We start from the raw sequence: 13,824 nt of genomic DNA on the forward strand, positions 1-13,824 counted from the left end.
CCAAACTAGGCAGGGTTCCACCTTCTTGTTTCAGCGCTCCTACTGTCAGCAAGTATCCTGTTCATGCTCTGTGTAGTGCCATGTTTTCCCACATTTTTGTGGTTTTGGTGATTGCACTTTTAAAAATAGTCCCCAAGCATAGTGCCGAAGTGCTGTCTAGTATACGTAAGCCTGAGAAGGCTGGGGTGTGCCTCGTGGGAGGTAGACTTAGTTCAGGCAAGAGTTATGGTGTTGCTGGCTGTGACTTCAGTGTTAACGCATCAACAAAATATATTAGATAGGGTGTCTTTAAGCAGAAACACACATAAAGCAAGATTATGAATTGATCGGTTGCCGAAAACGTTAGGCTCAAGGCCCTCAGGGGCCTAACCCGCATCCCCTGGGGGCAGCGACTGAGTCTTCACTACTCAGTGTTTGCATGGATTTTACAGAATATTGCTACCACGGAGAACGGGATTTGACTGTATGTGATAATGAAAAGGGGGTATTAAATTCAGTTTTTCTCTAATAAACTTTTTTTCCCCCAGGGGTAAATGCAAAGGGACAACAGGTATTTCTGAAAGACATCTGGCCAACCAGAGACGAGATCCAGGCGGTGGAGCGTCAGTATGTAATCCCTGGGATGTTTAAGGAGGTCTACCAGAAAATAGAGGTGAGGTCCCCGCCCACCCTGCCCCTACACGTTTAGGGGAAAGCCGTTCCTTTGTGGCCTCTCTGCAGACCTTGAGGCTGATGGGGTGGAAGCTATGGAGAGTAACATTTACTTCTTTTTTTTTTTTTTTTTAATTTTTTTTTTTTCAACGTTTTTATTTATTTTTGGGACAGAGAGAGACAGAGCATGAACGGGGGAGGGGCAGAGAGAGAGGGAGACACAGAATCGGAAACAGGCTCCAGGCTCTGAGCCATCAGCCCAGAGCCTGACGCGGGGCTCGAACTCGCGGACCGTGAGATCGTGACCTGGCTGAAGTTGGACGCTTAACCGACTGCGCCACCCAGGCGCCCCAAGTAACATTTACTTCTAAAGGTAACCAGGGAAGTGGTTCTCAGTCATTTCTCCTGAGACTCACATTTTTACAAAACCGCACTCTCCCCAGATGTTCCCAGATTTGCACAAGGCCCCAGATTTGGCAGTATCCTTGGGAAGAGAAGCCTTAGGTTGTGTGTGATTCCTAGCCAGCTTGCCCTAACCCACCCCCTCCTCAGACACCCTGAGTATTGTGTCAACTGTGGTTGAGGATCCGTGATGTCTATTAGAGTATGTCACTGAGGTAGAGGTGTAATGCACCCTCAGAATTATTTGGATGCTTAAAAAAAATTTTTAAACCCATTCAGTAAAAAGCCCCAAACTATCAAACTACTGAAATAAATAAAACTTTTTGTGCAGTTTACAAACAGGGAGAAAATGTGTGGGGCTCAGTATCGTTTTCGGAGACCCTTGGATGTTATTCTTTCTCTGCTTTCTGTGGTTGGGTGCCTTAGGGAGTGCTGACTGGGGCTTGGGTTTGAAATAACAGAGCAGACTGTCTGGGGAGAAGGGTCAAATGGAGGGTCATATTCATGCACCGTGCCCTCCCACGAGTTGCACTTTGGGAAGTGGTTATGAGCAAGTTTGTTGGGCGTTGGGTTGAACGCATTTCTCCAAAGGCTGAGGTAATGACCCTGTGGAGACATTCAAGTTGATTTTAATGCATAGCATCTGTCATTTGCTATCCAGTGTCCGTGTGACCTGGATGTCCACTTCCCCAAATTTTCAGAGAGTAAATAATTTCCCCTTTGGTATAATGTGAATTATTGCTTCCTAAGTTAATACTTTGTGTATGGATTAGTTTTCTGTTGCTGCCCAACAATTTATCCTAAAACTTAGTGGGTTAAAACAGCATTTATTATCTTACAGTTTCTGTGGATCAGAAATCCAAGTGTGGCTTAGCCGGGTGCCTCTGTCTTCACAAGTCTCCAGCCAAGGTGTCATCTGGGGCTGCAGCTCATCTGAAGGCTCAGCTGGGGGAAGACCCCCTTCTAAGGCCACTCACATGGTTGTGGGAGGATAATGTGCCTCACAGGCTGTTGGGCTGAGGGCCTCAGTTCCCTGCCTACAGTTAGCTGGAGGCCCCCCCTCATTGCCTTTCTGGTGGGTCTCTTCCCAGCTCACAGCATGGTACTGACTTCCATCAGAGCAAGCAAGAAAGGGAGAGAGAGACAGAAGGCCGAGTCTCTTTATAACCCAATCTTGGAAATTAGTCACTAGGTTCAGCCCACACTCAGCAGGAGGGGATGGCTTAAGGGTGTGAATGCCAGAAAGGTGGGGGCAGGTCCTTGGAGCCATCTTAGGGGCTTCCTGTCACAGTGCATATGTATTTTTAAGTTATTTGCCATGACATTGTCTTAGTATAAAGGAACTCTTTTGTATGGCTGGAATAATAACTGTTTTGGGGTTTGTTGTATCGAAGTGGAGTTGACACACAATTACGTTAGTTTCAGGCCCCGTACATCTCATTGCTCACCACAAGTGTAGCCACCCTGCATCCCCGTTGATCACTGTTACGATACCACTGACTATGTTCCCCGTGCTGTGCCTTTCATCCCCATGGCTCATGCATTCCATGACTGGGAGCCTATACCCCCCAACCCCTTTCACCCCTTTCTGCCCATCCTTTCACCTCCCCTCCCCTCCGGCAACCATCAGTTACTTCTCTGTGTTTATCAGTCTGTTTCTGCTTTTTCTGTTGGTTTGTTCATTTGATTTGTTTTTTAGGTGCCACATACAAGTGAAACCATGGTATTTATCTTTCTCTGATGTATTTCACTTGGTGTACTCAGAGGGTGTTATGCTAAGGATGCTTTTTATTATACTCTTAGAACATACATTTTTTGCTTACGTGTTAAATATTCCTTAGAATGGAATGTGATTCGATTTGCTTTTCTTTCTTTTATCTTTTTATATTTTTTTAAAGACTGTGAATGAAAGCTGGAATGCCTTAGCAGCCCCCTCGGATAAGCTATATTGCTGGAATCCCAAATCAACATACATTAAGTCACCACCGTTCTTTGAAAACCTGGTATGGCTTTTTTTTTTTTAATGTTTAACAAAATCAGTTTTCCCAATGGTTTCTTTCCTTATAAAGTCTACTTTATTACCCTGTGCCCTTGCTTTGTCCACCCATTCCATTGAAACCTGTACAAAGCCTAACGGATGATGCTGGGGAGAATCTTGAGAAGCTGGGACATTTGGCTTTAGTGAGCCTACAGCTTCTGTGTCTGGGGCTTCTGTGTGGCTGTTAGACACACCCTGGGGCCCCAGTGCCACCTGGACGTAGACTCAGAAAAGTCTGAGGAACTGACTGTTCCGGGAAGACATCCCCAGGCCTGTTCTATTTAAACCTTATACTCAGAAATCAAGGGAGATCTTCTCTACAACTGATGAACCAGGAGCCCATGACCCCCCTGGGTGGGGAGAGGGTGGGAGGAGAAGTCAGGATTCTCGTGTCCTCAGCTTCTGAGCTCCGTGGATGTGGACACAAAGAATGCCACCTATGGCTGCATCCCTATTGGTTTTGACAGAATAGTGCCCAACTTTGCCTCCCTTCAAGGGTGGGATGTGAGTGTTCTGAGTAAATTCACCTTACTTTTCTAAGTACCCCTGACAAAACCAAAAACACTAGAATTTTCTGTGTATCACTATAGGTCTGGCATCTAGTTCAGGTCCACAGACCATTGTTGTGACCGTTGAGACTCCCTTGGTGACTTGCTAGAGCAAACCTGGGCCAACACTGACTTGCTGTATGCTTTGCTAGACTTCAGATATCCAGCCGCCTAAGTCTATAGTGGATGCGTATGTGCTGTTAAATTTGGGGGATTCGGTAACAACTGACCACATTTCTCCGGCTGGAAATATTGCAAGAAACAGCCCCGCTGCTCGCTACTTAACTAACAGAGGGTAAGTGTGAGTGAGGGAAAAAAAGACTAAAAGACAGAAATGGAATGAATGAAGCCAGTATTTCTCTTTTGAGTCAGAGTCTGGTTTTTCACTGAACCCTGAGGCTTGAAAAACAGTCGCCCTTTCTGTTTGCTGCTTCCAAGCTTCCTTGGGAGATTCCATCAGCAAGGGAGGGGACCTTCCTTCTAATGTCCCCATGAGACCCAGCTGTCGTTCCCGCCCCAGCTTGGCTGCCGTGAGGGTATGGGCTCTGCTCTCCGCCTGCGTCGCACTCGGCAGGGATGTCACCTGAGGTGCGTAGCCAGGTCCTGGTTGAGAGGAGGAATTTCTGAGAACAGTGGCTGACACATCCATTTGCTGATCCTTCAGTCTAGACTGATTTTAACAGCTATTATACCAGTATTATCTCTTGTCACCTAATACACCGATAGTAATTGGAGTCGTTCCCAGATCTGACTTTCCATGAGAATCATCTGGGGAGATAAAAATTCCAGTTCCTCTCTGCACCTCCTGAATCAGCTTCTTCAGGGATGAAGCCCAGAGCTGATCGGAAGAACAAAATCCAGGTCCTTCTTCTTCCTTCCCTTTCCTTGCCCTTCCCTTTGCTTTCTTTTCCCTTTCCCTTTCTCTTTCCTTTCCCTTGCCCTTCCCTTCCCCTTCCCTTTCCTTTCCCTTTCTCTTTCCCTTCCCTTTCTCTTTCCTTTCTTTCTTTTCCCTTTCTCTTTCCTTTCCCTTGCCCTTCCCTTCGCCTTCCCTTTCCCTTTCTCTTGCCCTTCCCTTTCTCTTTCCTTTCTTTCTTTTCCCTTTCTCTTTCCTTTCCCTTGCCCTTCCCTTCGCCTTCCCTTTCCCTTTCTCTTGCCCTTCCCTTTCTCTTTCCTTTCTTTGTTTTCCCTTTCTCTTTCCTTCTTCTTCCCTTCCCCTCCCTTCCCCTTCCCCTTATCTTCCTCTTCCCGTTCCCTTCCTTTCTCTTTCCTTCCCCCTCCTTTTCCCTTCCCTTTCTCTTCCCTTTCCCTTCCGTTTCCCTTCCTTCTTGTGTTTTGTTTTGTCAGTGGGAGAGGAAAACTGCCTTGCCCTCACCGCACTTGCCTGGTAGCTGACCTGTTTTCTTCATATATCCCCCTCCTACTGTGCTCCACTCAGTCTCTGCCTTCTCCTAGTGCATCCTATGGGACAGTCATGTGCAGAGCAAGACTATTCCATGTTCCCCAGAAATGTGAGTGTTGAAGTCTAAGAAGATAGCCCACCTCTAGAGGAGGTGATATACAGGAGTCTATGTCAAGATTTTTTTTTTAATGTGGGGCAACTACTGTAGTAAATGTACAGGAACTTTCTATACACAGACGCATATGGTAAGGTTTTAAAGGGATATGATTGTACTTTGAATGGGAGACAAGCGTCCAATAGCAAGCAGAGACAGGCAGGTGATATTCAAGAGGTGTCAGCGAATCCCTGCCCTTCCCCCTCATCCGTGCAGCTCAGTCTACACTGGCGATTGCCTTGTTTATCAAATGTTCCAGGCAAAGCCAAACGCCTTTCTGCCTGATGGTTTGAGCTGGCTGGTTTTTCCTCTTGGATCCTCTTCCCTCAAATAATCTGCCTGGTTAACTCCATTGCCAATTCAAGTCTTCCTCCATGAGGTTACCCTGCCCATACTCTTGTTCTCTTTGCTTTGATCTACTTTTTTTTTTTTTTTCCCTCCGTTATTAACCACATTCTAGTAACACTAATAGACAGTGCTCTTTTTTTTATTCTTATTTGTCTCCACCTTTTAGAATGTAAGCCCTGCAAAGGCACAGATCTTAATCTGTTTGGTTCATCAGTGTACCTTAGGCCCTTTGAATAGTCCTTGGCCCATAACTGGTGGTCAGTAAATGTTGAGTGAATGAATGAATGGGAGAAAAGAATTCAACAGCAAACAGAGAAACAGAGATTGAAGCTGAATACAGAAACTAAGGAAACAAGCCGTGACCAATACTTTTTTTGATTGGTGATTGTTGACAATCTTTTGAGAATGGGAATCATAGGGAAATGAATGAAGGGAAATACAGTACATTCCCAGAAAAATGCACATATCCCCAGCATTCCAGATACAATTTCAGGAGTTTATAGATATGCTCACCTACTCCTAAAGCCCATTCACACCTTCTCTCCATCTTCAAATTACATCTCATCATGAGATCAGATCACCACTCAGACACACTTCCTAGCATTTTCAGAAACAGCCAGGGAGCTGATCGCGGTGTTAATTGTAAGCTGTTGTCCCTGCCGTCACAAAGTGTCCTTTCACTGGAGCCCACAGACAGGATTTTTCTTTGATTTCAGGACAAGGAATAGCTGTTCTGCCTCTTCAGCATTGCTCTGATTTTTATCTTATGAAAATCGTAAACCACGTTGCCAGTCGTGTGTCTGCCCAGCACACTGAGTTCGTGAGAAGTAGATCTCCTTCCTGTTAGTTTACAGAATGTACCTTGTGTTTCCCTCATTCTTGGCTCCACCTGACTGGCCTATACTGATTATTCTTTTTGTTTTCTTTTTCTTACCTATTTTTAATGTTTTATCTTTTGTGAAGTTCCCTAGGCTACCCTAATGAATAAATAAAATAAATACTCAATAGAGTTCCTCCTGGTTTTTTACCCAGATTTATAAGACTACAAGTTAACCTGAGGAGAATGTTGATTTCTGCCTTTCAGTGCCCCACTTCTGACATCTGCCTCTACTGTCCTCAGCAGATGTTAGGAATAGCTTTCCTGCCTTGAAGGGCAAGGCTTATTAGATTAGAGAGCTCTCTAGGTCTATGGTTTTTCTCGTCTTGATGTAAGTTAAGTTTCACCTTTGTTCCGTTCACTAAGCCAGCTCCTCTCCCGCTTGCATTTTTAGCTTGACTCCACGAGAATTCAACTCCTACGGCTCCCGCCGAGGTAACGATGCCATCATGGCACGGGGGACATTTGCCAACATTCGCTTATTAAACAAATTTCTGAACAAGCAGGCACCACAGACTATACATCTGCCTTCTGGAGAAATTGTAAGTATTGTGTCTTCTGCTTGGTTGAGAGGCTGGCATTTGTCAGGCTCTGACTGAAATTTCATCAGTTCAGGTATTTGAGGAGGGAAATTCCAGGTTAAGGTCTCCAGAGGCTCTTTATCAACAAGCACTGTTGTATGATTTTATTAGCATTTAATTTCAGTCACCACACCACTAGAAAAAAAAGAGGGCCTGCGGAGGCCTGCTAGGGTCCTAATGGGAGCCATTTGGAGTTGGCCCTGTTACAGCGGGACTTGTTGAGCCTCAGATGGGAGGCATGTGAGAGGTGGAGAAAGTCTACATTTTGAATCGGACATACCAGCTGTGGAGCGTTCATTCAGCAAGTTATTTTCGTCTCTGAGCTGCATTTTTCTGACCTGCAAAGTAGAATGATGCCTACCTTGTCCGGCTCTGAGGCTTACACTTAAATGGAATGACACATATAACGTGGCAGATACTCTCTGACACATGCCGTCCGTCCTTGACATCCAGCAGATACTGCAAAGCTGCTTGAACAGTGTTTAAGTTACTTGAGAAATAGCCCTCCCGACTTACTTAACAGTAATAGTAGCTAGTATTTATATGGAACTTACTACATCCAGGTACTGTTCTGAGCTCTTTGTATATATTGATCTATTAATCCTCATAACAACCCTCTGAGGTAGGTACCATGATTGTCCGTGTTTTAAGATCCCAAAAATGGATATTAAAACCTAGAGAGTCTGGCTCCGAAGTCGGTGTGGTCTACCGCCACCCATATGCCTCACTTGTAACAGATGATATTTTAGTAAAGCAGACTCTTCACAAATAATCACTAGTCACCAGGACCCAACACAGAGTCAGTGCCCAGTAGATACTTGTTCAGTGAAGAGCAGGGACGATAAACTATTCAATGAAAAAAATACAATTAAATGGTCGAATGCCCAAGAGACCAAGGGGAAAAGGCGTGCAGTTATAGACACTGGGAGGCCTCCGGTGTACAGCCGTCACAGTGAACCCCTCTTATTTTTACAAGTCCTGCCATGGCATAGAACTTCTGGTCAGATGTTCAGTGCCTCATCTGAAATAAGGAGACTGAGATGAACGACATTTGAGCCAAGCCTTGAACCTGAAAGATAGACGTACACAAAGAACAGGGTGTGGGGAGGGAAAGAAGATAACAGAGATAATGCAGGGAGCAGAAGAAAACTGCAAGAAAAATACTGTCTTCTCAGAGTGCTGAAATGATTTTCTGTTGGTGGTATAAGGTAATCAGAGGACAAAAAGGACTTTTCATAAAAAAATAATAATAAATATGGGCTCTTTGAATAATTAAAAAAAAAGCCCCTAAAAAATTTCACAGGAAAAGTTGGTTAATTGAGAGAATCTCTCAGAATATAGAACAGAAAGACAAAGGAAAGATTAGAAAATATAAGAAAATTCAAGACGGAGATGAGGAGGCTCGGCATCTGACTAAACAGGCTGAAAAGAGAAGAGAGGGAATTATTCAAGAAGTGACACAAGGAAAATTCCCCAACTGCAAGATCCGATTCCAGATTACACCCACTGAATGCCCACATGATTACGGGAGAACAGCTCCAAGTCACATCATTGTGAAGTTAAGTGCAGCAGAGATAAGAAGAAGATCTACAAACTTCAAAAGCGAGAAAAACAGCTTATGTGTAATGTTCTGGGGATCAGAAGTGCTCAGAGCAACACTGGAAACAGACTGGTTTGCACCCCAGGATTCCATGTCCTATGTTAAAATAATAACATATTCAGATTCAAAAACTTTAAAAATACCCCTCAATCCCTGTCTCAGGAAATAACTTGGTGAATGCGTTTTACCGAGATGAGGGAATCAGCCAAAAAGGGAAGATGTGGGATCCAGGAAAAGAAAATGCAAGGGATCCCCAGGACGTTGGTGAAGGAAGATTCTTCCATAACATCAGTGCACCACATCTAGAGAAGAATCCGTCTGAATTGGAATAGGACTGAAGCTCGAGGAGTTATCCCTCCATGGAAAGGATGTTTTCATTTTTATTTTTTAAAATGTTTATTTCTTTGAGAGAAGAGAGTACGTATGTGTGAGCGCACACACGCAAGCAGGGGAGGGGCAGAGAGAGGAGGAGAGAGAATCCCGAGCAGGCTCCGCACTGTTAGCACAAGGCTAACAGTGGGGCTTGATCCCATGAACTGTGAGATCATGACCTGAGCCAAAACCAAAAGTCGATGCTTAACCAACTGAGCCATCCACAAATCTCATGGTTGGTGAGTTTGAGCCCCACATCAGGTCAGCCTGCTGTCCTCTCTCTGTCCCTCCCCTGTTTGCTGTCTCTCTCAAAAATAAAAAATAAACATTTAAAAAATAAAAACAAATGACATACTTCCTGATACATTTGAATGTCCTTAGAGAAGATTTGTACTTTAGGCAGAGTGTTTGGGGATTCATTGATGGGTAGGGACACAGAAACAGATGAGTGTGTGTGCACGCACATACACACACACACACACACACACACACACACACACACACAAATTAATACCAGTGGGGATTTTTTTTAACTGCCAAGAAAAGGAAATCATAGTATATTACATGACTCAGCTATAAATAACATTCACATAGTCAAAGTAATGCAAATACCAAATACTGACTTACCCAAAATGTCTGACATAATTCTATTGGGAGGTTGGGGAGAGGGGACCCTAGGGGAATAGTAGTTAGCCAAATCCCCATTGAAACAGGAAATTGGTAGATAACAAAAATGGAGAAATGAAGAACTGGTGGTTTCAATATAACACTAGAGCCATAGAGGAACAATAGAAGAAAACAACAAAATTTTATGTCCTCTTCTTTAGAAGACAGGGAGAATGCAGGGAACTGTTGCTGTGTAAGCTCCCCAGATTCCCAGAGCGCCATGTAGAACTAACCAGAGGCTCCAGCAGCCCGCCAAAATAGTAATTTGTGAAAGCTTACTTCGGAGTTTGATTATACACCTTTCTAGAGCTTCTTCTGAAGGAAACACTCTTCTGAGGGATTTTTTTTTTCCTTAAGTAGCCAGGAGAAACAATTGTTTCATTACTTAATCACGAGCAACGATATCACATGTCTTCCTGAAGTCTTGGCTCCGCAGAACATTCAGAGTTCTTGTGAAAAACACATGAAATTGTTTGTGTTAGATGTTTCTCATGTACACTAAAATATTAGTCCTCTCCTGTCCTTTATTGATGGAGGCTTCTACTTCCTAGTGTCTCTGCCTTGACTTCCATGTAGAAAGGTGGCTAATAAAAATTTGCATTTTTTATGATTTTAGAACACGTTGCCTTCTTTGTGTTTAGCTACCCTTCCCAAGGGACCATGACTGAGTCTCTGAGTCAAATCCCAGGTTTAGCTGAGATTCTCTGTTTTTTTAAGCTTTAAAGTAGTTTAATCAGGGGTGCCTGGGTGGCTCAGTCGGTTAAGTGTCCGACTTCGGTTCAGGTCACGATCTCGCAGTCCGTAAGTTCAAGCCCCACGTTGGGCTCTGTGCTGACAGCTCAGAGCCTGGAGCCTGGTTGGGACTCTGTGTCTCCCTCTTTCTCTGCTCCTCCCCTGCTCGCACTCTGTCTCTTTCTCAAAATAATAAACATTCAAAAAAAAATTTTTTTAATTGTTTAATCAACAGAAGAGGGGAAAAAAAGTCTGATCTTTCCCTTTTTTTCCCTTGGTGCCTTAAGATTAGAATGTTTTTCTAAAACCAGGACAACAACTAGGCATTTCAGTTAAAAGAATATACAATTCACCGGTAGGGGTAAATAGATGGAGTTAATTGGAAATTTGTAAATCAGACAACTGATTGGTTGAGTTTCTGTTGGCTTTGTGTTGACATGGGCCACTGAAGATCCTTCTGACCCTGCACTTACCAGGTGCCACTGCCTGTGTCCACACTCTGTGCCTTTACCGAGTCTGTAAAACCTTCCTTTTCTCTTCCTCAGCTTGATGTGTTCGATGCCGCGGAGCAGTACCAGCAGGCTGGCCTTCCCCTGATCGTGCTGGCTGGCAAAGAGTATGGCTCGGGCAGCTCCCGGGACTGGGCGGCCAAGGGCCCTTTCCTCCTGGTGAGTACGATGGAGAGAGATCCCAGCAGGCGAGCTCAGGAAAGCGTGTGATGTTTGTGCAACTGCTTCTTGGTGGACCTGGCTTTACCTCACTCAGTGAAGGGTGACCTAGAGTTGAACTGGTTCCTTAGATCAGTTACTCATTTTCGGGAGACCATGGATCTTTGGGGTGTCTGTAGAGCAGTTGGGACGAGGGTCTGTGAAGTCTCTGAAATTCTGTTGAAAAACGTGTATGTATGTCTTTGTTTTGTAGGGAAGAATTTCATGGTTTTCGTGATATTCAGTTTGAGGATCAGAAATGTATCTCAGGCGGTTGTCCCAGGAGCGCAGTAAGCCCGGGCGGCCGATCCTGTGTTGTCGGTCAGGAGGTTCACAGAAGGGGAAAGTAAGGAGCCTGCACTTTGGACACACACGGGAGCGCACGTTTTTACAGTCGCTTCTCACTGCCTGTGAATCAGCTTGTAGACTCCCAAGGGAAAAGGCAGCGCTCTCTGGATGTAGACAGGCAGCTCTTTAGAACCTTCTACCAATTCAGGGCCTGACCCTCTGGCGGCATCCCCATGCAGGGGCCGTGCAGGGAGCAGGCAGCTTTTACCTCCTGAGCATTTGCTGGAAGAGCCTCGCAGCTCAGCTTTAATTCTCGGTGTTGGGTGAAACGCCATAGCCAGTGTCAATCCAAATGATTTGTGGCTCCAGCAAATTAAGCCTTGGGAAGCACTAAATAAGTTGACATCCACTAAATAAGTTGATGTCTATGGTAAAAAATGTGGTGTCTGGCAGGCTGCCCTCCAGAAGTCCAGGATAATGTGTTTGAACATCACACCTACTGTGTTTTTTCTTTTTTTTTTTTTTAATCCATCCTTTTGCTCTGGCACGGGGTGGGGTGGGGGGAGGATGTTCTCTGATTACTTGGTAATATATCAAAAGCCTGCCTTTTTGGGGCGCCTGGGTGGCGCAGTCGGTTAAGCGTCCGACTTCAGCCAGGTCACGATCTCGCGGTCCGTGAGTTCGAGCCCCGCGTCGGGCTCTGGGCTGATGGCTCAGAGCCTGGAGCCTGTTTCCGATTCTGTGTCTCCCTCTCTCTCTGTCCCTCCCCCGTTCATGCTCTGTCTCTCTCTGTCCCAAAAATAAATAAACGTTGAAAAAAAAAATTAAAAAAAAAAAAAAAAAGCCTGCCTTTTTGAGAAGCTGCTAGAAAGAACCAGAGAAATGACAGAAGAGGAAAGGGTTTTAGGAAGAAGGCTGGGAGCTGGTGGTAGAAATGAGACCCGGTGCAGCACGCAGCCAGAGAGGGAACCGTAAGAGCTGGCGGAGGGTAAGAGAACCGGCACGCAAGGGGCTCCTAGGAGCCTAGACCTCTGTACGGAACGGCTCCAGGTTCGGGCAGCCCAAGCCGGGCTGCTCAGCAGTGCTGGGCTGTGCTCCCGGCTGAGGGGGCCGGACGACTGCGGTCTGCGGTGCCGCGCGGCCCTTGCCGGGAGCTAGGCACGTGCACAGGACCACCCCCCTCCTAGTGAATACGTGTACGTAAATCCAGACGGGATATCTGCTGCTCTGAAGAACCTGTTCTTCCTCTATACGCTCATTTTTAAATGTGGAAACGCTTGTGGGATTTTTAAATATACCTATGTCAGGATCTCATGCCCAAAGATACTGGTTTAGTTGCTAAGGAGAAAGGCCTGCATGTGGGCATTGTAAAAGCCTGCCCTGGTGATGTGAATATGTGGCAAAGTTTGAGAACCAGTGCTTTGTGTCTACGGCTCCCGCAGCTTACAAGAATCACTAGCTTCCTCCCCTCCATGCTCCCTGCAAGAGGTCCTGATCTGGGGTAATGCCTAAAGAACCTACATTTTTAACAAGTTCCCAGAATGCTCCTCATGCAGGGGGGCTTAAAAGTATACCCTAAAGGGGCACCAGGGTGGCTCAGTGAGGTAAGCGTTCGACTCTTGATTTCGGCTCAGGTCATGATCTCAGGGTCGTGAGACTGAGCCCCGAGTCGGGCTCTGCACTGGGTGTGGAGCCTGCTTGAGACTCTCTTTCCCTCTCCTACAGCCCCTCCCCCTCAAAAAAAGTGCACTCTATGTATCAAGAGCCCGTTTAGGGGTATCTTAATATTATATTACAATTAACTAATATTTAAGAGTGGGGTGTTCTAGTTAATCAAGGATCCTGGCTTATTGAGCACTGCTGTATATTGCCACTTCTAGTTCACTAATACAATGTACTTTACAGGAAGTCTTAATATGAAGACTGTATTCAGTGCAATTCAGTCCTTGAAACAGGAATTGTAAAAGCAGCACATCATTTACTTTCTCGATAGTATGTTCTGGAAGTTGCTTTTTTGGTTAAATCTTTTGTGTCTGCACCTATAGTAGCAAAATCCCAGGGAAATAGAAGAAATGATTATGGTGTTTTGTGGTGTAGATTCCAGATAACAATGAAAATTTGCTAAGAGATGTTGTATCACAAAGCAGCTAAGTGTGTGGTCAAACTGCATGGGTTCCAATACCAGGTACTCCACTGACTGCGTGGGTAAAGGGGGGACAATAATGGCCTCTACCTCCCAGAGCTGGCGGAGGGTGGATTGAGAAAATCCATTCAAGTGCCTGCACGTGGCCTGTACTTATAGGCAGTTCAGACTATCTACTGTGTTATTTATAATTAGAGAGCAACTTTATGTAAACAACCAGTTGGTACTTAGAATTTAGGTGTGAGAAGACTTAAGAAGCCTTTTGTAAAGTTTCCTTGTAGCTAAAGAAAACTGGAACTGTGTCCAAAGTACTGTCTT

The 13,824-nt window shown here is 45.1% G+C and overlaps 1 protein-coding gene across 1 annotated transcript in view; it reads left to right on the plus strand.

Moving 5' to 3' along the window:
* The window catches only part of ACO1 (aconitase 1), a 66,402-nt gene that overhangs the window by 50,061 nt on the left and 2,517 nt on the right, over nt 1–13,824 (plus strand). The window contains exons 15-19 of the mRNA XM_030294021.2: nt 528–652; nt 2,952–3,056; nt 3,792–3,934; nt 6,812–6,959; nt 10,914–11,036. Of these exons, the coding sequence (XP_030149881.1) occupies nt 528–652; nt 2,952–3,056; nt 3,792–3,934; nt 6,812–6,959; nt 10,914–11,036 (644 nt within the window). The remainder of the gene's footprint in view (nt 1–527; nt 653–2,951; nt 3,057–3,791; nt 3,935–6,811; nt 6,960–10,913; nt 11,037–13,824) is intronic.

The sequence above is a fragment of the Lynx canadensis genome, chromosome D4, assembly GCF_007474595.2.
Source record: "Lynx canadensis isolate LIC74 chromosome D4, mLynCan4.pri.v2, whole genome shotgun sequence".
Classification (NCBI taxonomy): Eukaryota; Metazoa; Chordata; class Mammalia; order Carnivora; family Felidae; genus Lynx; species Lynx canadensis.